Source organism: Macrobrachium rosenbergii, chromosome 43 (assembly GCF_040412425.1).
Source record: "Macrobrachium rosenbergii isolate ZJJX-2024 chromosome 43, ASM4041242v1, whole genome shotgun sequence".
NCBI lineage: Eukaryota > Metazoa > Arthropoda > Malacostraca > Decapoda > Palaemonidae > Macrobrachium > Macrobrachium rosenbergii.
In genome coordinates this window covers 24,570,138-24,597,608 of record NC_089783.1, presented here as the reverse complement: position 1 = coordinate 24,597,608, position 27,471 = coordinate 24,570,138, and the positions used below count along the sequence as shown (strand labels likewise).

General features: G+C 37.8%; 1 protein-coding gene across 5 annotated transcripts in view; it reads right to left on the bottom strand.

Annotated features, from left to right (window-relative positions):
- LOC136828660 (protein spaetzle 5-like) overlaps positions 1–27,471 on the bottom strand; it is a 395,065-nt gene that overhangs the window by 2,296 nt on the left and 365,298 nt on the right. For 4 of the 5 annotated variants that reach the window (XM_067086713.1, XM_067086715.1, XM_067086712.1 and 1 more), the window contains 4 exons: positions 8,945–9,111; positions 3,879–3,971; positions 2,453–2,797; positions 1,157–1,339 (listed from right to left, as the gene is read on the bottom strand). In XM_067086713.1, coding sequence (XP_066942814.1) covers positions 1,157–1,339; positions 2,453–2,797; positions 3,879–3,971; positions 8,945–9,078 — 755 coding nt within the window. In that variant the 5' untranslated portion in view covers positions 9,079–9,111. The remainder of the gene's footprint in view (positions 1–1,156; positions 1,340–2,452; positions 2,798–3,878; positions 3,972–8,944; positions 9,112–27,471) is intronic. The other variant, XM_067086714.1, reaches the window with a different exon arrangement.

The window sequence follows — 27,471 nt, the reverse complement described above, 5'->3', positions numbered from 1 at the left end:
CAAGCAAGAGACGTCACAAAAAACAAGGCAATGGTGCAGAGTGCCTTAAATATTTCTTAAAACTTACGAGATTCGGCATCAGTTCCATTTAGAGAAAAAAAAGTAACATGACGCAAATACGAATAAAATCAGACAAACGCAAAACTCTTACCGAAATGTTGTTTTTTAGTTTTCTGTAAAAGAGAGCTATTAAGATGGCTATTTGTCTGCCCGTCCGCATTTTTCTTTTTCTGTCCGCCATCAGATCTTAAAAAATACTGAGGCTAGAGGATTGCAAATTGGTATGTTGATCATCCACCCTCCAATCATCATACATTTCAAATAGCAGCCATCTAGCCTTAGTGGTTTTTATTTTATTTTAAGTTAAAGTTAGCCATGATCGTGCGTCTGGCACAGCTATAGGTGCCAACAACACAGGCCACCACCGGGCCGTGGCTGCAAGTTTCAAGGGCCGCTGCTGAGAGTTTCATGAGCAGTGGCTGAGAGTTTCATACAGCATTATACGCTGTACAGAAAACTAGATTGCACCGAAGAAACCTCGGCGCATTTTTACTTGTTTGTGTCTGAATTACTTGATGACACTAAATACGGAAATACTACAATATATGTATTCTCTATCTTATTTCTGAATATTTCCAGAAGAAAAATCTCTTCAATCCTTTGTAAATCTGACAGCAGACAAACTCTTCTACAAAAATCAGTGACAACGTTAAACCACTTGCAAGCCAAGAGAAAAAATAAATAAAAACGCCCACTTCATGTAGGAAGAATGTCCATGTCCGGTGGCGCAACGTAACACTTTTGGTATAATGTCTTATCCCTATTCAAGTCTTCTACAATTTATTTTCGATATGGTCGCTGTGTCAACGTTGGGATATTTCCTGGTCCTTTTCAGAATTCGAAGATTATCCGTGTAACCAAGAAATATTATTCCAAACTGCAAAGGAAATATCAAAGTGAAGAAAGTAAGAGGGAATAAATTCCACACTATAATCAATTACTGTTCTCCACCCTTGAGAGCAGCATCAGCGGAACTGCATGACGTAGGTCGACATTCCTACACTCTGGTCCGAAAAATTTATCACACAAAATAGATAAAGGTAAAAAAAAAAAAAGCTAGATATAACTCAGCAATAAAAATGAGGGAAATACTAACATGCATTTCTTGCTCTCCACAAGCTGAGTGTATTCGCTGGACACCTCGTTGACATTGACCAAAAACATCCAGTCGCCCTTGTTATTCAGAGCTGCACGGGGCATGATGTATTCAGACTCATAAGGACAAAGGTCCGTAGTCGTCTGGCGCTTCTGACGTCGAAGGCTGCCTGATCTTACGATCCTGAAACAAGAGGAGGGTTTGAAATGGATATGCACATCAATGGAGAGGGAACGAAGTCCCACAGTTGCGACATTTTAGTTTGATTTAACAATTTGTGCTATCTTTCATAATGGCATACACTTTGAGTACTTCAATAGTTAAGTTTGCAAGAGAAGAAAGCTGCATTCAAATTCATCTCGTAGTCTTCTTACGCATCGCAAGCATGAATCTACTAGTATCAACTACCTGGTCTTCGTTCATATTTCACAAACAGGAAAATATGGTAACGAGTAAAAGGTTAAGGTTTCTTGGCAGAGCTTAAATGCCTAAGCCGCCATATGGTCCATTTCATAATAAGGAAATGAAATAAATAAATACTTACATCAAATATTTAATATGTTGTTTGATATTTTCCTAAACTAAAATCATGGACAGCAACATTAAAGAAATAAGGTTCAAATAAGAATCAAGAATAATCCTAGTAGGAAGGAGTTTCTTTAACTGTTCATGAGATGAACATCGGAATATGGAAGGTTATACCATCACCGGTAAGTAAAAAAGTTGTTTTGAAGTGCTCTGAAATTATTAAAGACAAAACTTCTCATTAGCTGTACATTGGCTGATATAAAAAAAAAGTCCAAAAAAATACGTAAAGCACTTAGATCTTGTTAATAGCAACATGATATTTGACCTCGCAGTTGGTTTATAATTTCTAATAAAAATTTATGGTGATATTAAGCGAACGGTGTCTACTCTGCTAAGCATGTATTTCAATACAAGGAAAGAGGGATCTGCATACCTGATGCATCAACAAAAGTGAAGTAGTCACAGATGAAGGGACGATAAACTTTCTTAAAATTAATTAAATCATTACTTAAACCACAACTGCTTATATTAACAATACGACTTACATTAACAATACCTCTGAAATTAGCACCTAATGAATCAAAATAACTAGAACAACAAAAGACAGATCCATCCCCGACCCATTACTGTAAGAGAAGCCAACACCAAACAGCTACGACGAAGACAAGCGACGGAGTGTCAAAACCCGCCTTTATTAATAAAAACCACCACCGGAAAGGAAACGGGATGCAGGGCGAGGCCCATCACATAAACAATCACAAAACCTACTTCATCCACCATGGCTGTGGCTTTGGAGGATACCGGGGAGGGGGAGGGGTATACCGAGTGGGCAAGTAAGAACCATTCGGAGGGGCCTTTGGATACCGAGGATATGGCCCCTCGTTGTCGTAGATGGGCGGCGGTGGGCCGTACCCTCGTGATGGTGTGGGCTGATCGTAGAAATGAGACGGCGGCGGGCCGTACTTTGTGGACGGAGGAGGGACGTAGCCCGGCTTCGATGTTGTCGTGTAGTTTTGTCGAGGTGGGAGGTAGCCTGACGAGGGTTTAGGAGGGCCGTAGCTTTGCTTGGGAGCGTCGTACAAGTACATATTGAGCGGCAGGTTGGGTATGTCCCTGTTCAATGTAAAACAATATTCAAGGAACACAAACAAATTTGATAACGTCTTACTCAGGCCATCACTTACATATATCATTGTTCAAAAAGACAACATTTACGGAACACAAAATCTGATATTTGGCTTTAAAAGTCTTACACAGATCATCACCAACGTTAATCAATTAATAACCCCGCCCAAAAAACAACTTTAATTCAATTTAATCAAAATCATAAATATCCGCCGCTAAGGCACTTCACAATGAAACAAGGGAAACCTCCCTTCTGACTATGTACACTAAAATATTGTCTAGTTGAGTTTTATTCTGAAAGTGTATATAAAACTAACCTCAATCTATCTAATACTACAGAGGAACCCCTTTAATTATAGTACTCAATATCTGATCTCTCACAAACTGATAATATCCCTAAAGTGATTTCAATGTTACTTTCAATGGTTTCGACTTCCAAATTAAGTGGTTCTTTACATCACAGTATTTCAAATAAAGGACACAAATATACAAGTCGAAAATATTTATGCATCCTAAAAAATGAAGAAAAAGATCGTACATACCTCGCTAAAAAAAAATAATAAACTGTGACCAAGAGAGTTTATCAAAATCTAAACACTTTCCTAATAAAATATTTTCCATAAAAACTATACCATATATACACTTGTTCACAACTGATTTGCAAATTACCTTACCCTCACATTAGATAAAATCTCTTCATTACTATAAGTCATGAATCTATTATTTTCCTATTGACAGGTCCACCCTCCAGTGCTCAGCTAATTTGTCTCGAGTTGTAAAGAAAGGAATTCAGTGGTCTGTCAACTGTAATCTTCAACTTCTACTTGTATTACATGCTCCTTTGGGTGTTTTTTTTTTAATGGTTAATCTCGGCGCTTTACTGCAATTGAAATGTAGCAACTCTTGTTTGTAAGAGATTAACCGGATTTTGGCTGCTTTTTGCACGTTCCTCTACGTACATCAGAAAAATACATGTGATGATAACTATAATAAAAGGGCACAGAGAACCTGATCTCTAAAAAAAAAAAAAAGTATAAAACAAGTACATCTACGCAAAATGGTGTTTTACCTGGCCTCAAAAGTGTACGAATCTCTAGTTTCGTCGGTAAGGAGGGAATCCAAGTCGTACATCTTATTCTCAAGCAGGTACACGATGCGCTCTCTGAAAATACAATTATCATTTGAGGGTTTGCAACTACTTATTCAAGAGCATTCATTTCTGTGCCGAGAAAGAAACTGGCACTCTGCCAGCAGAGCATTCACTGATAATGCAAAGCAATCGATGAAGAAATATATTACAAGGCAAGACTTTCCCTTGCTCTTAACACAAGAATTGAAAATATTTTGCCAATTATGACTCACTTTAGGTTTTATAACTTAAATACCATATGGTGATGAAAGTATATCTCATTAAGGAGGCAGAGGGCGTCATGAAGAATTATTTTCTGAAATACTGATGGAATAAAAATAAACTCGCGCCTGCAATCGGGATTAAAACCTAACAGCGTGAGAGAAAATGAAGTCATTGAGTAAAAAAAGTGCATCGTATTCGGCATATTTTCATGCTGGAACTCATGTTATTCTTTATTTTTCACTTACTAAACATAATACTGTAATCATAAAAGTAGATTAAATAATTATGGGCCGAAATCATTAAATATTCAGACTAAATCTGAAAAATACAATCAACATGTCAACAGAATTAAGGTGTAAGTTTAACGTATAAAACTGAAGCTTCAAATCTTTTTCACAATAATGTTCACGTATGTAAGTTTAAATACTTTGGAAAAATAATTTATAACTAGAAATGCAATAAAAATCTATCATTAACATGAAAAGTTAACTCATCTACCTATTAGTACAGTACATAAATGGTGCTTAAAATGACAAATTTTAAAAGTAATTTGCATTTTTTCTAGGAATACAAACCGTAGCTTTTCATATGTGGAGTTATCCTTACAAATGCGCGCAGACTGACTGAGATAACAATAATACGCAGGTAGGCCTGGGGCACAATGCTCAGCCCTTCTCGGCCTACAGATGCCATAGCAGGTTCCGGCTCGTAGGTAGATCACCTTCAAAGCGGAGTGACTGAATGAAAAGCTACGGTTTGTATACCTATGAAAAATACAAATTACTTTTAAAATTTGTTATTTGATCCTATGGGGATATATACCTTCACTTTTCATATGTGGAGATTCAGCCCTTAGGTGCAGGATGATCTAAATGCTACTAGGTGTAACAGGTGGAGTGTCCTTTAGCCACTCAGGACCACCCCTGTACCATCAACTTTACTATAACTCATGTGACCTCTACCCCCTGCTCCGGCAGTCTACCGACAGACTGGACACCTAACTCTCCTACAGACTTGCTCGTGATTGGTGGGGTGTTATGCCTCCTACCGGATCCATTGAACTTGGTGGCTTAATGACCCAAGGGTTTGCTCGAAGACCTTTATTAGCATAGATAACTCCCAGGATGCTGACAGGCTGATCCCTATGAACCTGAACACTTGTGAGACGGATGCCCTATACCCCTCAACTGCTGACATTAGGTAAACCAGACAGACTACTCGCTGAAGAGAAGTCTGAGTAGAGCATGTTTTGGTACCAGTCCAATTTTTCCCAGTTAACCATTATCCACAGCTCAAGGCACAGATCTCGTAACTTCTTCTTGTCCCTCTGAAGCTTCTCTGATAAAGCAAGTGTCAGCCAGTTGTCCAAGAAACTTCTTAGCCTAATTCCCTAGGAATGGGTCCAGGTTGACACTAGTTCAAATATTCTCATGAATACCTGTAGATCCATCGCCAGAGCAAAGCAGAGGGGATTGAACTGGTAGGTTGTCTGATGGCAGATGAACCTTAGAAACTTCCTGGAATTGTGGTGAATGGGAATGTAGAGGTAGGCATCCTGGGGGTCCCCTGAGATTTAGTCTCCCTGTTAGACAGAAGCCAACTCTGACCAGGCTATTTCCATTGTGAATGTGGTCTGCAGCATATAACCATTCAGTGTCACAAGGTCTATTACTGGCCTCCATCTTCCCAATACCTTTTCCACCATGAAGATCACCAGGAGGAGGTGACAAATGTAGAGGCCTGGTGATACTGACTTCACTATCTCGATTGCCGCCTTGTGCAACATCACTAGCACCTCTGCTTGGAGTGTGTCATCCTTAATGGAACCAATTCCATACAACAGGAATGAGACCAGCTCCCATGAGATTCAGGGTTTGTTACCCTTGAGAGGGACTTTGTATCCACCCCCTCAGGTATTATACCACCAAGAAGCTCTCCACCATGGCAAATCAGAGGAGGCATTGATGTCTAATTGGGGACCACTCTCTTTACCTGCTTAAGGAAGGCCCCCCTGGCACACACCCAACCATGAGGCAGACTGTAGGGCTCTCAAGGCCATCAGCTCCAAGTTGTTTGCCTATTTGTAGTTGAACCAGAGGTCCTGCTGTTTGAATTGCTCAAGCGGGATGTTGGTCCCCAACTTGCAGAAGGCCGCATCTCAGGATACAAGGGCTCTGCAGGCTTCCTCTGGGACATAGTACTTGCTCTGTCTCGGTAGCAGAGGGGGGGAACAGTTTCTCCAACCAGCTCATTGCCAGTGAGCTCTGCCAAAACCTGAGACCACTTCCCAAAAGCTGAGACCAGGGCAACTTCACTGCCTGCCTTACCTCCAGCGTGGTAGCTGCCAATTGCTCTAGCTACAAGAATGGTGGTGGTGCTGAAGAAGAGGCTGGTTCTCCGAAACCCTGAATCTGCCGGATTAATGCTATGATCTCTTGAAAGCTCTGTTCCATCTCTGGGTTGCCATCTCGGCCTGCACTGTCTCTTCCTGGCTGTCCTGGTCTGAGGGTTCTCAGGCTTGCTCTGCTCCATCCCCCACTGATGAAACGAACTGAGTTGCTCTGATGCGAACTGCCAGAACATTGCAGCACTTTTGCTGCTGCTGGATCTTTTCAAGGGAGTACAGGAATGGTTATTGGGTGAGGCAGAGGGCAGAGGACCTGGCAGGAGATGTTCTGTGCTCTGAGAGTTGAGCCTACAACCAGGAAGTGGAGGACCTCCATCCCTCCCAAGTCTCTGTAACCATAGGAGGATCTCTTACTTCCTCTACTGTCATAGTTGCCCCATCTTGAGTAGGGTGTCCTGTCCCTCTTCTTCCATGATGATGATGACTCTTGGAGTGCTTATTCTTTTCATGCCTCCACCTGCCTTCCCTTTGTCTGATATGAGAGGACCTCCTGTGCCACCTACCCATGTAGTCACTCTGACCCAAAGTGGATGAATCACCAGAGGAGGAGGAGGAGGAGGAGGAGGAGGAGGAGGAGGAGGAGGAGGAGGAGGAGGAGGAGGAGAATGAATGAATCATTGTACTCTGCCCTCTTGATGGTGAGTGCTCACATTTTGACTGGCTGCCCCCCTCCTCTCTCTCTCTCTCTCTCTCTCTCTCTCTCTCTCTCTCTCCCCACCCTTAGGTACTTGGAGATGGGGGGAGGCTGGGGAATTGGCTAATGAGTGTGACCTCTTAGTAGGCCTGAGGTGATCTACTTCCCAAACCTTGTTTGCCGCTGAGGTGGAGGAGGGGGCTGAAGGGACTCCTACTCACCCCCTTGGTGGTGGGAAGAGAGACGAGGTGGGGGGGGGTTGTTGTTGTTGTTGACCAAAAGGTCCACCAAAGCTTCCTGAACCTTTCTCAAATCCAGCAGTAATTTAAAAATCTTGTCCATGGACATACTAAGTTCCCTCTTTGTTACCACTGATGGAGGTTTCTTGAGCACTTTTCCTGCAGGAACTGATAGGGGCATAGAAGATTAAGGAGGGGAGGGGATCGAGGAGAAGGGCTTAACATGGGTTCCTGTGTGAAATCCCTTGCACATTCATTCTGTCTAAAAGAAATACAGGTAGTCCCCACTTACTGGCGGCATTGGTGAACGGTGTTTCGGTGTTTTGGCGCTTGGCTAGCGACGTCGTTAACTGGATTTTTGGCACTGATCTCCAGTTAACAGTGCCGTTAAGTGGAGATTTCAGCTCCAATATCTGGTTAACGGTGTCAATAAGCTGTGTTTTTGGAGCTATTATCGCTGATTTTCATTTAGCAGTGCTCAGCTAGGGACGGAAACCCTGCCATTAACCTGGGACTGCCTGTACACTGAAAGTGAATCAGCCAACATGCAAAACATAAACTTTATGCAGGCACTGTCCTTCCCTGCACAACAATGAAACACGGATTTTGCCTCCATTCTCACAACACTGAGAACAAAGGGGTTCTAGCATGTTATACTCACTACACTGACTTCCCAACAATTTTTCACTGTAGGGCTGTGGTACCCACAGTGACATTCATACGTTACTTGCTGTGGTACCCACAGTGACATTCATACTTACTATCTCATGTTATGTTCTGATAATCTCAATACACAATGAAATGCTTGTCACAAAAGGTTCATACAGAGGACACCAGGGTACCTGTATCATGCACTCAATACAATATGTCTGAACGCAATTGTGGCTGGAATCACATTGGCATAGGTATGCTGAGAAGGACTGGGCATCATGCCCCAGGCCTATCTGCATTATTCTCTTGTTTTCTCAGTCAGTACAAGGCCTTCTGCACACATGTGCAGGTTTAACTCCACACATACAAAGTTATAATTTGTATCCCGTATGAACAACTCGAGATATAAAATAATGGTAGAAATAAAATGAATGAAAGTGTTTATACCACAGACTGATAGACTGAGTCAAGTCCTGAACAGAATAAAACACTACTCTGGGCATATCCTAAAATAGGCATGAACTATAAGGACTTGCTTTAAAAGCAATAAAACCTTCCAAATAACAAATCAAGTAACCCAAAAACAGGCATTAATTTTTCATGTAAATAAATCATTACAGAGAATAAAAAAGATGGAGAAAATATCAACATCAAAAATCATAATTCATCGGCAGAAAGATAAAGAATTCATAAGGGCAAAGATCACAGCCTCATTACTATACCAGAGATTTAAGGAAGTACATGACAACACTAATACCATCTCCAACTACACTCAGTCCCTTCCTAGCCATTCTTGTAATGTAAGGTCCAGTAACATTAATTCAAGTTTTTTTTTTTTATATCGACTTACTTGGGGTATTTCTTGGGTTCTGTACAGTAGGTGTCTCTAGGGTCCTTGACGCAATTAGGGGTATTTCCAGGCATGGCTGGGGTGAACATGGTACTGGGATAGGCAGATCCAACTTCCGATGGCAGCAACCCCATTACCCAAAAACTCACCCCCAACACCACGTGCCACTGAGGAAAAAGTAAAATAACTTATTAGTAACTCTGCAGGAGGAAATCAGATATACTGACATAAAGAATAGTAAAATAATCTGCTGACACGACTAAGGAGCTTAATAAAGTTTTAATTTCACACAGAAAACAAGTGAGGCAATTATCTCAGGTCATACTGAAGCGCAATTAATGATGAGGAACAATATTTACCTATTTATGTATATAATTTTTTTCTTTATATTAAGAATCAGTGTACATGAACACGTCACCATTCCCTTATGGACATAAGGGTAGAAAGCGGAAGTTACGGTTACGCAGCGACGCTTAAAAGATGGCAGTTCAAACCTACTATAACATTATATAGGATTAATATGTAGAATTCACGCTGTTCCGTCATACCAATTACAACTCGGATGGTAATATGCAATTCTAATGTTAGAGTGCTGGCAGACGAGAAGGAACGGAAATACAAAGGGGCATCTATGTAAATAAGTGTGTATTCAACATCTTTCTGCCTTGTCCTTGCGAATAAGCTAAGAAGCTGGTAACCATAAATGTTGATCTTATCTGACTTTCCCTAGTTCTGAAAAGAACAAAAATCAACAACAGCTACTGATGTTGCTAAACTTTCAGTTGATTAAAATTACTGCCATTTAAAGAAAAATTTTACTGGAAATATCTAAGCATAAGAGTGCTAATTACCTTGAAGATCAGCTTCCAACTATTTTATCACATTTTTTCATAACTGAAATAATTTATCTTCTTCATTTAAAACTATCTAAGCTCTATTGTTGGGTAAGCAGCACCATGTATAATGGCTGATTAAAGAAAAAACCCATTGTTAACAGTGAGGTAACGAATAAATGTTATTACTTTCGTAATTTTAACATTTGAGTCTTAAAAGAAAAAAAAATTTATTGAAAGAACAATGAGTTACAGTTTAGTAAAAAAGATCAAGGCCGATCATTATTGACAGTGCTTTATGAGATTCAACTTGACTTAAATTTCGTTCAAAAACTTCAAGCGCCAAATGACTCATGGAACTCAAGGTCATTCGACAGTAAGTCTTGGGGAAAGATGTGAAGAGGATAATAATAAATAAATAAATAAATAAATAAATATATATATATATATATATATATATATATATATATATATATATATATATATATATATATATATATATATATATATATATATATATTATTCTCTTCACATCTTTCTCCCATTATCTGGAAATAAAAGCCACTAATGATAACGATATAAGAACAACAACAATAATAATAATAATAACAATAATAATAATAATAATAATAAAATAAAGAAATACTTATAACAATAATAAAGAACAATCTAGCGTGTACCTCCATTAATGTATATGCCTACACAGAGAATGCAGAAGTTTTCCTTTCTGAGGAAAAAAAAAATGAATTCTGTAACCGACAAAAATCGGAAACCTTGAGGAATACATCTAAATCAAGCCTTTTAAACTCGGATCCTTCACAAGGGAATAGTTTGGTGACTTCAGCGAAGGTGAATGTTGTCAATATCCCAAAGCCATATCGCCATTGCATTCTGAACGAATCTTAAAAATGTTGATTAATTACGGATCATTAAGGAGCTAAATTCCTTTTATAAAATTTTTCAAAATTTAGGTATTACTGCATATAAATTACTTCAAGAACACTAGTATTTAGATTAAATGATTGGGTTCATCAGTGGCACCATTCAGTCACGTATGAAGATATGAGTACAAAAAATTAAGCGAAGTCAGAAAAATTGCGCCAAAGCATAGCGTTTTGGGGGTAGCATTACAGCCCCTTTTATTAAGTCCCTTCATGTTATTACTTCATGGATTTTTCTGTCATTATATTCCAGAAATAATCAAAATCCCAACACTGCCTAAATCCTGTTTCTATTTGGATCAATTAAATCTTTTTCTTACAACTCAAAATGGGCTCTCTCTCTCTCTCTCTCTCTCTCTCTCTCTCTCTCTCTCTCTCTCTCACACACACACACACACACACACACACACACACACACACACATATATATATATATATATATATATATATATATATATATATATATATATATATATATTATAACAGTTTATTTTATTGACGGCGTTTCGGAATATCTCACTGCATCTTCAAGGCTGCAATGAGATGCTGCGAAACGCCGTCGGCAAAATAAACTGTTGTTTTTATATACGTGCTGCCCTTTCTGGATGCCCATTTGATAGCTACTATGAAGCTTACAGCTATATGACCTGTTTTATATATATATATATATATATATATATATATATATATATATATATATATATATATATATATATATATATATATAGTGTGTGTGTGTGTGTGTGTGTGTGTGTGTGCGCGCGCAATTTCATTCATGCATTAGCAGTTCAGACAGTTTATATCTCAGGTAAAAATTTATCAGCTGGAATGCATCACTTAGTTTCACGTATTAGTAGCACAAACGGACCAGTCAAAATCTTTACTGATCAAAATATCCATTCACTCTTTCCTACAAAGAAACCTGAAGAAAGTTCGACCGGAACTACAGATCTTTTTCGCCAAAACATGCCCAATAGGACCCAATCATATATGGTATAAAGTTAATGGTTTGGATACAGTATACCCTTGATTCAAGGACGTAGTCTTCGAAAGCAACACCAACGGCCACGAAACTGAGAACTAGAATATTTTGAATGTTGGCCATCCCAGTTTCACCTTTTATACGAAGACGGTATGAATGAATATGAAAAAGTATATTACACGTCAAACAGCAAAAAAGTCACAGCTTCTGAATTTCCCTTTTCGCAAGGCATTGAACTTTCCAGGGAAATCGAAAGTGACAGTGAATACGACAGTACACGCAGCAAAAGACATTTCTACTAAAACATATAAATTAGACGGAAACCTCTGTAGGAAAGAGAATGTAACAAGAGGTCAATTTCATAAGACAATACTGCTCACCAAAATACAAAGGCCCAGTAGAGAAATCAAACTTAAACTCTCTTAACGTCAAATATCTACAAGGTAAAAATAATTGAATTCTTCCCAACATGGCCCAGTCTATGAATATGGGTGTAAGAGTGCCGTTACAACAGGGTCTGGGTCTTGGATTCGCCGGCCTAGAAAGTTGTGAAGTTGCGAGAGGGTCGGAAGGTTATAGGGGATCGTTTTAGGTAGTCGGGTGAGGAGAGATATTGGGGGTGGGCATGTTCAGAGAAAAGCCCCGAGGGAGAAGATGGACTTCTGGACGTTTGTTGCTTTCCCCCCTATTTTTAGTAAGTGGAGTTTTCTACATAAACGATGGAATTTCTCTTTGCTTTAACGTTTGGAAACCCACACCATTAGCAAGGAAATTTTCTAGTGATTTAATAAAGTCAATGGTAAAAGAAATTAGACAAGTAAAATAAACGCATGGGTAATAAAACAAAAAATGAATCTCCAAGGAGGATCCTCTGGCACTTAAAGTTGTTACTGCCTGAAGTTCACACCAGAAAAATGTGGATTCGAAAGAACGTGGATTCGAACACAAAACTTGTCTTTGACACAGCGTATCGACTCTTCACTAACTCTACAATTTCATGGACTAACGAAATTCCTAAACTAACGTGGTCAACTGATTACTACGAAATATTCCCTTCAAATTTCAAGTGTAACAATCTTTATATATCTGTTTATATATCTCATTACTGTGTGGAATCTGGTTTCCTGTTTCCGCAGTGTGAATAAAACCTAAGAAATATAAAATATACTGTTAATAAACAGGAAAAAGTTCAATACATAAATTTCTTATGCTGATACACCTGACAACAATACTTTAGAAATAATACTTGTTTCTAAATGAGTTACGACAATCAACAAAACATTCATTAAGAAGGGTGGGAGTGGGAGTGGGTGGGAAAATGCCACCAACATTGTCTAGGAAACGAACTACAGTATACTTATAAATTTGTGGAAAGCAAACTTTTAAGGTAATGAACTGTAGGATTTAGAATGGATCAGGTTATTCTATAGAGTTCCCAGACAACGGATTTTCATATTGATCAAGAATAGAATACCTGCTGTCTTTGGAGACTGTATGAAAAAGAACTTCCTGAAGGAACTAAATTATAGTAGTTAATGAGACGATCATCTGTTGGACATTATATTAACTACAGTACTTAATGACAGCCAGTATTGCTACTCTGAAGATTTATATGGTACAATGTATTTTCTGAACATTCTTATATAAAAATGTTTACAGAAACCATACTTGAATGTTAATGCCGGCAAGGGCAGAGCGCTGGCATTTAAGATACTTATAGTGTAATAGATGCTTAACATGCAGAAATCATATGCTTTGAATAATAACAAAACGGTACACTGATCACAATTTTTACATGGCTCGTCCAAGGGATTTGTTCTTGGGTCCCTCTTCTTCAGTGACAGTATTTCTCCTTGATTGTCTTGATTACATTTATCTCCTTCAACTTGCTGAAGACTTGCGCAATGCTAAACAGCGATCGTTACCATGTGCCACCTTGTGGGCCTGGAAAGAGATATCTATAACTGAACCGTCTACTTCATCTGTGATCTTTCCATTAATTATCAAAGACTGTGTCAGTATGAAAAGAGGGCAACAGATATGTAGATCAATGAAGCATTTAAACCTCGGAAAATCCTCATCCTTTTTAATGGTGAGACTGTTTCCCTGGCCGACTGAGAAGTGAAGTCTCACAACGTTCATAATTCCGAATCGGTCACTTAATGACTAGTTTACACATATTTCACCAAGATATCCTGTCAACATTACAGACACACACGCGGAAGAAAAAAAACCATCACACTTTGTTGGTGGGGAAGCAAATCCTCAGCATTCACTGAAAGTTTAATGATACAAGCAAATATACAAACTTCCTATACATTATTTATCAATGAAAATTTAATGGATGTAGAATACAACCTAAATATATCAGTATGTTAAGCCTGACTCAAGCAACATCCCGACAGAGAGGCTGGTCGTGAGCCTTGTCGAAACATTTAAAATGCTGTGGGAACGGTGAAGGGGGAATTTTATCCGAAGTCCTGCAATGAACGGAAATGTTATGGAATAAAAAATTTAGGCCACAGGCCAAATGCTGGGACCTATGCGGTCACTGCACCGAAAAGGAAATTGAGAGCACAAAAGGATTTAAAGGTGTAAGAGGAAGAAAACATCGCAATTGCACTATGAAACAATTGTTAGGGCAGGGTGGAAAGAAAGATGAAAGGGCATATGACCGGAGGTGCAATAAAAGGAAAGAAAGGGTTGCAGCTAGGGGGCCGAATGGATGTTGCAAAGTTCCTTAAATAACGCCTAAAGTGCACCGCGTGAGGTGCACTGACGGTGCTATCCCTCTAAGGGGGTAATGAACGGAAAGGAAAACATATGGCTTTAAATTTCACGTTGAGTAGGGCGGGTTTAAGTTACTGAGCATCTTTCATTTTTTTAATTCAGAAGTATCCCAAAGGAACGAAAGTTTCCACAATGCCTATAGAGTTGCACAACTTTAACATCTTCACTCAACTGGAATTTCAACATTACCTACAACTTGAATGATTTAGCAGGGAGTGTTTGGGATGGTATTACCATGTGTCCCCGGTACAATAAAGGGGGAAAAATTAGACTGAAAAATACTAATTTCAAGAGCGACGTGTGGTGTAGGAAGAAAAAAAGTTATGGAAAGTCGCAAGAAAACTGGGTCAGCACCTTTGAGACATTTTATTAATGAGTTTCAGAGACCTATTTCCCATTCTCGAAATATAACAGTAGCCTACCAAGATTAATAACGACGGGCTAAGCGTGACGTGAAGAGGGCGAGGGAAGATCATTAGCTAAGAATGAGAGCAAGGACGTGCACAGGGATAGACTGAAAATTGAGGTTAAACGATAGAGCAATTAGGTAATAAGGCCTTTCCTTACAATAGTTTATCAGATACCAATTTGAACTCAGATTTAAAACTTCAGTAGCGTTTATTTAATTTAATGCATGTAGTGTTTTATCATATCCGCACGTTTGCCACAGCTATGGCAAACTCAGCAACTGATTTTTAAAAATCAGATATGAAAAGCAATTAAAAATATTTTACAAGTGGTAAGTGGCAGGGGTTTGCAGTCCCATACCCTTTACTGATACTGCATAAAATCAGAAAAGGGATGAATGACTGCGTTTTGCGATTTCGAATGTGCGCGGACACTGCAGAAGAGGAGAAATGTATGTTGGTTGATTTTATAAGGCTAGAGAGGTGGGTCTTTCAGCGCTTGCAGAGAAAAAAGCAAAATGGCTGTGTACGCACTTATAGTAAAGACAAGGAGTGATTAAGTCTGGGTGACGAAAGACGTAGAGCTAAGGAAGAGCTATAGCTAGAAGTGTCAGGATTGATTGATCGATTTGACTATTAAAACTGGCGTCACAACACCTAAGTTATTAACGCAGAGTAGTAGTGTCAGGAAGCCTCTTGGGATGGGTATAAGAGTACAAATGTGTTAGTTTATGAAAAGGTAGCTGTGCTAAGAGATACGAAAGCAAGGGCAGGAGATGGAGATAATAGTTGCTAGTTGGCATGTAGTTCCAGGAGTAAATGAGACTGGAGAATGTCTTGTAGAAATGTGTTTAAAAATGGCCGTGACTGTTGGCAATACCTGCTTCTGAAGAAGAATATTTCATAATTAATCTTGGGATGGAGGAAATGTGTTATTAAAAAGTAGTTGGAAGAACAAGCTCATGAAAGTAATGGTGAAAGAGTTGAGAATGTGTATGACCATTACTTGGCTGAATATCAGATGGATATGAGTTAGAGAGGAAGGGATGAAAAGCTTACAAGAGAATCGACTGAAAGGCAAAGTGGAAGTGCTAACACTATATGATCACATGATGAGAGTGATTAGGAATTCTACAATGGAACGAACTTGTGTTTGAATGTGTAAGCAAGAGAAAATGACAGGTTTGGTGACAAAGTTTGCAGATGATGCAGACCTGCCTGGTGATAGTAAAGAGAAACTGCAAAAAATAGTAAAAGGTCGTGTAAATGTTTCCATGACGATAAAAGTTCGGATTTGACATGAGAGTGATTGAGATTATGAAGGTATCTGGAAACCAAGAAGATGAAGCATTTGATCGATACATATTTGGGCGTTATATAACACGATAATTGCAGGACAAGAGATGCGGGGGTCACAGAATAGGTGAAGAAAGAGAGGTTTCTATACGAGATTGGGAGGAGACTTGAAGTGTCTATGAATTCAGCAGTTAAAGTATTAAGTGACTGTTACTGTTTTTTCGCAGTTTTCTATTTATATGTATGAACGTAAGCACGTATCAAACACCCCATGGAAGAAGAAATGAAAACGGTTGTAAATCCTAACCGGTGTCGACTTTATTGCTCAACCATCTTCAGAGAACTGATATAAAATGGTAAAATTCAGCATATTTACATGTGTATATTTGTATATATACACATACATGTATATATATATATCTATCTATCTATCTATCTATCTATCTATCTATCTATATATATATATATATATATATATATATATATATATATATATATATATATATATATATATATAATGTTGAACTTCTACCATTATGTATTAGCCGTTTGAACATGGCTTAGCAATAAAGCCGACCCCGGTCAGGATTTACAACCATTTTACATTTCTTCCCTGTGGAGTTTTATGTACAAAAATTGCGTTACAAGTGGGATTATATTGTAATTTCATAATCTTGATATTAATCATCTCACATTCGGCCTCCGATGCCACTTCCACTTTCAATCTGAGTTTTTGTACTAGTTTCGTCGATCTGTAAAATAAAAAATATTTAAAATACATTGTGGGTGGGAAGATTAATAGATTTTTAAACTCGTAGTTATTTTCTTCAAGTTTAAAACATATTTTCATCAGTACATTGCATTACTTTATGCTTAAAACGGTCAAAATCACGTTATATATATTGAGTTTCACCTGCACAATTTTCCCATCAGACGCAGGGGCTCTAAAAAGGTTACCTTTCCGATTATCGTTTTGCATCTTTAAACTGACGCTGTTAGATCCCATACTGAAAATAAAGCTGTTGATAATTTTAACTGACAGTCTGGATAGATCAGTACATGAATTATAGCATATTTCATTTTAAAGATCGGAGTATTTTGCACCATGCATCCAATCCATTGCTTGCTTTCCACTGATAACACTTTACCTAGTCATCTTAGACTCCAAACTTTGTTTTCACAGCATTTAAAAACAGCACTCTACCTAATGCTAGCAAAAAACTAGATATTGTTCGTAAGGCTTCCAGTACCTAAGGAGACGACAATACCAGTCCAACACTTCAATTAGTCTGTTACGCCACTGCTGGGTTGCTGTTCTCAAGTCTAGATGTTCATAACCTCCTGAAGCCTTCTGGTCAAAATTTCTTGAAGTGGTACTTTTATTCTTTCCTCAAACTTCATCATTTCTGAGCGCACCTATGTTTAGCTATCTTCTATAGGCTCTACTTCAAGTTGCAACCCGCTAATAATGCCTTTCTTGCTTAGGTCCACATAACTAATGCTATCAGCTTAACACCTCATTAGTAGCCACCTTCTGCTAAGGTGCCACGTTGTCACAATGACAGTATTACAAATTTTTATTCCCTCTAGAGTGACCTGTGGAAAAGTTTTCCTTACAGTAAAATTGCTGCTGGGGCTCATAAGTCTAGAAGAGGCTTATACATCAATTTTAAGTGGCATTCACAATTGTTTGTATTTTTTTTTTACTTTTAATGCTGCACCTTTACGTTATATATTGGTTAGTTGATTAGTTTAATCCATTCGCTATTTCGTTCTCTTTTTTTCTTTCACATACAAGAATTCTATTCTTATACGTCTGCTTTGCATGATAATAACCTTTATGCCTGTTCCAAATGCTTATTCGGAGTAAAAATAACAAAGTACTTGAGGAGCCTGTAGAGTTGTCCAAAGCAGTGCCCTAATCTAGGACCACCTGTGTATGTTGATTCAACAAAAAATATTCTTTTAAGTCTTCATACCAAAAAACATTCGTTTACCATCCTCCTTATATTCCAAAAATGTCAACTTTTCTAATTGCCAGCTATAAATTCATGTACGTCTACCAATTATTTCTATGAGTGGACAACATAAAAAACTGTGAATTAATATCACCTACTTAACTATTATACAATTTACTATATTTCTCATCCATAACGTAAACTTCATATATGTAGTCAAAGTGGTGTGGACTTTGGCAACTCTGTATATGTTTCGGAGAGATTTTCCTCAGTAAAAGAAACTTCTGACAGAATAACTGGCAAGCGTGAAAAATTCTGCCGCGAATAAATGTTGACATTAAACCATCAGGCATTTCTTTGTAGCAGAATCATTAGAAGCTGTACTTCTCTTTCACTGTACATATTATTATTAGCTGGTATGAAATCAAGGGAAAATACAATTTCATAACCTTTAACAACAAAAATAACAAGTCGCGTGAGTTGATTTGGACATATTGGGTAAAAAGCTGCTTTTTCTTACGCAGTCATTGCCAAGAGAGTGTTAGAACTCTGCCATGACACTGAATCGTTAATCAGCACGAAAATGTGAATAACCAGCGGAGAAAATACACCACTAATATAACAGAAGGCATCTAATCTCTATTTCACGGAAGGATTGGCCGAAAATAGAAAAGAAACGCTAAAAATACCGGTCGTAGATTAACAGGTTTAGTTTTTCTTTTCGTGGCCACGAATTTTACTCGGACATGACAATATGGCGCCCAAAAATAGGCTGCGTAGGTGTTAATTTATAGCTTCTTTTTAAGTTATCCACAGCAACTACAGTGGTCAATCGACCCTGCTTGAGAATGACGCACGTAATCCTACTCTATTAATTTTGCAGCAGAATGCATACTCACAAGCGCGAACACATTTTTTATATATATATATATATATATATATATATATATATATATATATATATATATATATATATAATTACATTCACAAATACTGATCCACTAATATCGCCTGATATCCCATTCACTATACCTAGGGATTAACTTCCACCCAAGGGGATTATAACTGATCAGTACTTCCTGGTTGGGAAACAATGATATACAATGATATTTGTTGTTTAATATTTGTGAATATAAAAAAATTGTTACGATGTATGAGACAAATTATATATATATATATATATATATATATATATATATATATATATATATATATATATATATATATATATATAACACAGATATTATTTAGAAGTTAACGTAATGGATGATGGTATGATTGCAAAAATAAAAGATGAGTCACAGAATAGAAGTACGAAAGATAGAGGAGTGGTTGAAAAATATTGGGAAGAAACTTGAATTACATACGGAATGAAAGGTGTGACAGGAGATTGTTCAACCAACTCTCCTTTAAGGAAGTGAAGTGTGCATGCTGAATATGAATGAAAGAAGAGTGATTGAAGCCTTGAAATAAACTGTCTGTGCAGTGTATGCACTGTAAAAGAACTAATATGAAGAAAAATTGGAAGTTATGTAAAAATAGTAAAAAGGCTAGCATAGGTAATAAGATAAATCAAGAGTATTTTGAGATTGTTCAGTCACGTGGAAAGAATGGACGATTATAGGTTTATGAAAAGATTGTATAATTCGTAAAAGCTGAGGGAAGGAGGAAAGGATGGCCCTAAAAGGGCTGGATTGTTGGTATGAAGGAAATATTAGAATGGAAGGGCCCTGGCGTGACGATGCGCTCAAAATATGGGCGGAAGGCACAGTGTGCATAGTTGACTCGGCACGACGCTGATGAGCCTACTAACTGCGTTAATGCTGTGGATGTTTTACTACACCTAGAGTTCCACAATGATTCAGCAGTTACAGCATGAAGGCGGCAGTGACCTTGATTTGTTTTCCTCCGGAGCCAACCCCTGTTAAGGGAAACGGCTTAACGTTGAAAATGACACATAAATCTAAATATGCATGCGTATTAGCTTCTAGATGTGTAAGTGATCATGCTCACTTATACTGCGTAACGTAATGGCATCCTTTTCTTTAATACAATAAAATTAAATGGAAAAACTTACACCGTTTCAAAGCCAATAAATATCTAGACGGATACCTCGACAGGCAGAATCTCTTGCATTTTTGTCTATAATATGAACAAGTTACCTCACCATACTCAAAACACTTTACTAGATCATCTTCATATAATATGTTCATACATGTACAATTTATTTGATCAACTTCCTTTCTCATTATGACATTAAACAACTTTCGCTCTAATATAAAAAGCTAAGGTAAACAGCCCCTTCATGTAACACAATTACATATAAGAACATTATTACTGTATTCTAAAAATGTCTGCAAATATCCCGTTGACTGCATGTCCCTGCCTATTCTTCCTCCTTTCTTATTCTGGCTCCATCTTCAATATTTACTCCCAGATACTATCAAGTTGACCAATTTCATTCACTTATCGTTAATCAACATTAATTTCATTAACATCCTGGCTTTCAATTACTCTTTTAAACCTCCGCTGCAACATCCCCGCTTGGCTTTCATTTTTCAATATGTATGTGGAACTTTAATGTGTTTTTCTCTTTGATATTTGCTATATGTAATTCGCTTCTGAGCCTGTTTTATTTTATGTGCGAAACAAGATCGTTAATGTTCACGTAAAGGAGAGAGAATTGGACCAGTTTTATTTTTAGTGCAAGAAAGGATCGTTAGTATTTATGTAAAAAGGGAAAAGAAGACGGCCTATTTTATTCTTTAATGTAAAAAAGGACCCCTTTTACATAAATTCTTACAGTCCTTTCTAATGCTATAGAACTGAATATGGTCAGACGTAGATAACCATTAATAGATATCAAAGGGATTAATTTATTTAATTACCATGTCAATAAATGACAATCCAATAATACTGGAAAATAAAGTCCAGGTACTCATTTCCCACCAAAAATTACGTTCTTGAATTTATACGCAAAAGAAACGTTCACAAAAAGGTTTGAACACTTCAGTTCATATTTGTATTTCATTCACCCTTCCAGGCTTTACCTGCTAAAACTATGTAGTTAGCAGATTATTTATCATAATTTCAGTGAAAAATCTCCAACAATCTTATGTGCTATGGATTCATTTCAACCAACATCATTGCTGCAAGGAGATTCAAGACCCACTTCCTCGGCATTTGGTTTTGCAATCTTTACGTGCAATGCACCATTGCACGCTTGGGTTGCGAGACAAACGAACCATTACTTTCTCAGCGTAAACTTTCGTTGCTTGTTTATTCATAAGCCATGCTCAGTGCATTACGCCCAACCCACTTCCTTTTGTTCGCTCAGGTCACTAAATAAAGACCATCAAAGCATCCTCATCAAGGTACCTTTCATTGTGTTTTCCTTTACTTGTCTATTTTGTACCGAAAGGAAATATGTTCGAGACCTTGTTGAGATGGCATCAAGTTTTTCCTCTTTGGAGTCATCGACCTTACCTACACTATCATGGAGCTTTTAGCTAAAGCAGATGACCATTAGTTACGAAGCAAGGCATGGTTGTCTGAATAACCCGGCTGGCAACCTTAACGCACGAAAAGCAATGAGTGGGAAAATAATAACCAGTAGAAAATACAAGATAAAAAAAAAAAAAAAAAAAAAAAAAAAAAAAATCCACAAGCTTAAATCCGGAACACACCCTCGAACGTATAACTCTTTAAACGCACCAAAAATGGTTCGAAATGAAAGCCAAAGAAGAAAAAAAATGTTACGAATAAAAAAGAAACGAGGAGAAAACAGGCATTCTGCACCGCAACACTACGATGATGTAACTCTTGGCATCTGGCTGGCCGTTTCAGAAAGAAGCAAGAAAGTATTCGCCTGATGTCTCCACCTCCTCTGACGAACAACCTGTACTAATAACATCAAAAAACATAAAACTAATCATAAGTTAGCGATCAATCACCTGATTGTCCATTCAGTTGGAAGGATTTATCATTTTTGGATTTAAAAATGGTTTTGCCAGTTCTTGCAGCCCTTGTATAAAACTATGACATATGAGGTGCATGAGGGAATGGGGAAGGGGGAAGGAACTACAAAGCATATGAAGCTTTAAATATAGATGTCATAAAGGCGTTCACTCACTTACGGATCCTACGCACTTTCTCCATGTATGTGCGCGCTCAAGATATGCGGAGTTTTACGGGGGAAGGACTTCTGGGTGTTGTGGGGTACTACAGTATAGGAGGGCCAAGCAGAGAGAGAGAGAGAGAGAGAGAGAGAGAGAGAGAGAGAGAGAGAGAGAAATGCAAGAAGTATCGATTCGATGCGGCACTTGATTACTGATCACGGGAGAAAAGGGAGACATTTGTTACATGATGAGGGAACATGATTTACATAAATTTTCAAAAAGATTGCACAAGCGAATGGAAAAATTATGAAACACAATGTCACAGCGCAAAGCATTCACATACACACACACACTGAATGACCATCCCGATAGAGTGTCTTTAACGCAAATCAACACATTTTCTTAGGAATTCTTGAAGACTGTAACCTTCAAAGATAAACAACAAAGAAGGAGCACTGCACTGGGTAGAAAGAAATTCTTATGACCGCTGAAACCCGAACAGCTTACCACGTTCATATCACAAAGCTCACGGAGAAAGGATTACTGCAACTTCAAGGGCATTTCGGCCTTAATATTATTACGGTGGTCATTGTTATATAGCGATCCCACGATTCTGGTGAAATCAAAACAATTTACCCTTGTATGTAACACTCCAGCGACAATACGCGACCAAGTATGTTACTGGAGGCACAACTGGTAATCTTTCCTGGGAGATGGGTTTGAAGTATGTCAAAAACAGCAATGGATTCTTGAAGGGTCACAGCACTCCGTAATGGCAATATGAAAATCACATTCACCAAAAATGATATGGACAACCCAAGAAGGTTCAACTTGCAAGCAGTCAACTACGTAAGAAGACATAAGAAACGAAATGTTAATTATTGTACGTTGTTCGGACTTTAGTTAAGAGGGAATAATTCTTTTTTCCCCTTTCCCTATCTCTGAGTAAACACGTAATAAGTATTTACTGTAGTTTAAATCACCCATGAATCGTCTATTTCCATTTGTACATTATGTGTTACGGTTTTCCTAGGTTTAAATGTTCGATAAAATAAAGCATAAAGAATAATGCGTGCCAGTTCCTAAAAGATAACCACATTCATTCTACTGAAAAAGTTGACGAACACTGTAAATCATGTCTGTGTTCCTACTATTAAAAAAAGGTTTCCCTGCGAAAGCAAACATATCAACTGGCTATCTAAAACAATGGTTCTGATAAAGATGTGGATGAACAAACCTTTTACGTTCGTATAACTTATCAGGGACAAGAGGGATTTTTTTTCCTTCACAAATTAGAACTGGATGTGTATTAGAAATCATTCTCGGCACAGCAACTTTCACACCTTTAAAATTGTTTCATGACAATCAAGTGCTTCAGCATTAGCTTTAAGGCATCATCATCATCATTATAACCTCCAACGCCGCGCCACAGAGAGGGCTTCTATGAGATTCCACCACTTGTGTCTTTTTTATGCTTTCACTTTCACAGATCTCCACTCATCTCCAGGACCTTGCTTTATTCAAGTAGGTTTGAGTCTCCCAGCTGTTTTGGTGTCTACAGGAACCTAACTGGCTTTATAATTCTCATTCAAGTAGGTTTGAGTCTCCCAACTCTTTTGGTTCTACACGAACCTAACTGGCGCTATCACGAACGATTCTCCATGGGGGAAAGGGGAGGAGGTGCAAAAGACATATCTACAACAATCTCTGTCTCTCTTCTTACATTTTCTTATCCGTAATATCCCTTAAGCTATAAATTTCCTACTCAGTCCTTCTATCTTCTTTAAGCTTTACTCTCAAATCGGTAAAATCTTACAGATATCATTTCACTGTCATATACAGTACATCATACGAAATAAAAAATTTTCCCAGTTGTCATCCTGGTCATTAAATATTCAGATGGGTATCTCACTCTTATCGCTTCTTGAATACGATTAATATATTTACTAATCCCTCGCATGTAATGCGGATCATACGAAAGAAACAATACGTTTACATATTAATCCTGCTTTGGATTCAAAATAACGGTGATTTATTTCAAAATAATAGATAATGCTACCTAATATGTAAATTGTAAAATTAATAACAACAAGAGCCAAAAGATATCATAAAGCTTTTAACGAAAATCAGTGTTAGGAAATCTCCACCGCATTCAGGGCGTGGAGGGCTTTGATGACAGACAGGAAATGCCTTTACAAGTATGGAAAGTGATATTCCCATGGGCTACGCTTTTGTACTCACGGCTATACGCAACATTCATGTAAAATGTCAGCCAACATAAACCGTCTCAAAGACTCAACCCTGTTTTAAGGTCAGATAACAGCTTTCATTACGAGGAAGCTGGCACATTAACAAAAGGTCAAAGAGCCGAAATTGATCCGCCCACCGCCTCCGGTATGAGGTTTCATTCAACCACTGCGATGAAAATGTGCCCACTCATCAGGCCGAAGATTTGCAACCTTTGTTCATTCTTCATTCCCGATCAATTCGTCGTTAATGTTGTATGAATGCCTTATTCCTACTGCCCTTGAAAAATATATGTGTCACATTATTAAGTTCATTGAATAAAATGTAGTCTACAGTCCAAAGGTACGCATTTTTCATAAAGTTAAACGAGATCAAAAATGTTCTTCAATTCGTGATCATAAAGCTTCATCTTTGACTGAAACTTGTGCTGCCGGTTATTATACTTTTAATATTAACTGCACTTTCGGTTCATCCCACCACAGAGTAACGTAAGCAAGAAGACAAACGAATCACCAGTATCCATGTTATTAGGCCCGAGGGGATACCTAAATCACATACCCAGGAAAATGGACACTCATCCCGCACCTATTCAGAAACCTCAGGGGGGGGGGATCGTCAGGTAAAAAGGCAAACCATGAAAAACAGGTAGAGGTGCAAATTCAAGGGGTCATGGTTGATTACTGTAAGCGTATATCCATTTACGAGACTTATGTTCATATTCCAGTGACGAAAAAGATGTCTTCACAAATCAAGTTCCTAGGTGAACGTGTGCGCGCATGCGTGAGAGAGAGAGAGAGAGAGAGAGAGAGAGAGAGAGAGAGAGAGAGAGAGAGAGAGTAAATCAAGTGACGTGTGCCAGGGGGTAATGTCCAGGGAACCACACAACCTGTAGAAAGCAGCATCCTGGTTCAGCTTCAAATGATCATGTTACCTCTTGCAACATTAGCGCCAATCTTCTCTGGGTCAAGTTTTAAATGCATTTTCATTTCCAGTCACTACATCCGTTACAGACTAGAATGTAAATCATTGATTTCCTGGTTTACCTAGTGGTTCAAGATGTGACTTGTTACAAATAAGTAGAATATCTAATTAATCGTACCTTGCACATGGAGACGACAATTATTCTGTTTTAATTTAACTTCATCAAATGTGATGGCCTCCATACCACTATCTGGGAGACATATTTCATCTATATTGTCGGTATTTTATAAAATGACTAATCCAAATAGATTCTGCGCCCACCAAAAAAAGACTATTTTAAACAAGTTTATAAAAAAATAGTGGCGATTTACAGTAACTTAATATGACAAAACAATGTGGATGTGTATATTATTATTCCATTAAACAACAACCTACGGCTGGGATCAGTTTTCACTGGCGCCTTTCAGCATCAAGAACTCCCTTCCATCACACGAACTCATCCTACCTTGCATAACAACACAATATACACAATCTTACTACTAACACTTAACTTCCTTAAAGGGCGTAAAATCAACAGTTCCTTTCTCTAGTACAGTGGACTTTCAAGAAGTAAGGTCATGTTTAGTTTTTTGAAACGACATATATCTACGCGGCCGAGAATTTTCTAGGTCTGAGGATTTAATGAGCTAATATGGAAGAAATCACGAAAAATGGTATGGAAACCTTTAAAGTATTAATTGGTAAAAAAGATTTTTGTTGGGCTTTGTTCTAGCACTACAGTTCAACAATATTATCAGACATATGCAACGGACTGGCTTGTGCGAATGTCATGAGAGAGAGAGAGAGAGAGAGAGAGAGAGAGAGAGAGAGAGAGAGAGAGAGAGAGAGAGAGAGAGAGAGAAAGCAATGAACTGTAATTTAATATAACGTTCGAAAACTCCGTGATAATAAGCACTGATCTTGTTTCAGAACGGTAAAAACACAGAGCCTAAGTCAAATATATTGAGAGATATTTGTTTGCCTTAAAACTGATAAATATATTGGTAAATAAACACACTATACAAACATTTTCTACATATAAGAATTCCATAGTTAAAGAAGTTTGAAAAAAAAAACTAATTAACGCAGTAAGAGTTGTATTCTTTACTGAATGAAAATCTGCCTATCATTATGTAAAAGTTTTTCGCTCTCAAGAACTCGTCTAAATGCCGTTCATTATTTGCTGTTCCGGCTCTCTCACACTCGACGAAGACTTAATTACCGCTGTGGACAAAGTTAACAATTTTTTATATCAAAATAAATTTTTCGTATGTAACAAAAACTATTCGTATATACATAAAATGAAGTATGAGATCTAAGTGGATGGATTTAAAGTGTGTGTCAGAGAGAGAGAGAGAGAGAGAGAGAGAGAGAGAGAGAGAGAGAGAGAGAGAGAGAGAGAATGTTGAAACAGTAAATATATCAACTTAGAACCGACAACATGAACAGCATGTACAAATGATTTCAAATGTTCCAGACCAATGGATATGGCAGACAGAATGTGTCCTTCTTCATGGGAATATGCTGAGAAAACCCGAAACGAGAGGGAATGATTTGTGGGTAAACTAGTTCGTGCGAGGTCATTACTTAAGCGGATGCGAGATGCGAAAGTATCAAGCGGGACAAACCACTTTCGGACAGTACGAGTATTTGCCATTGAAGCTTCGGCACTAGATCTTCCTTTAATCGCTGGTGATTTCCAAATTAATTTTGAGATTCCATCCCCTCACTAAAGTTCAAACGTCTAGATATGCATCATTATCTTTTCCAGATTTGCATCAGCACAAGATCTGATCATCATCATGCATTCTCCCATATAATCATTTTGGATACTGATTTAGAGACATAACTGTGTAAGTTACGAGAACAACAAAGACATTCCAAAATAACTTATGTATAAAAGAAATCCATATGGTAAATAAGCCTCTCCAAAATATGAATTACAAATTTATGTAATGGATTTCACCATAAAATATAAAATAACATAATAGGAAG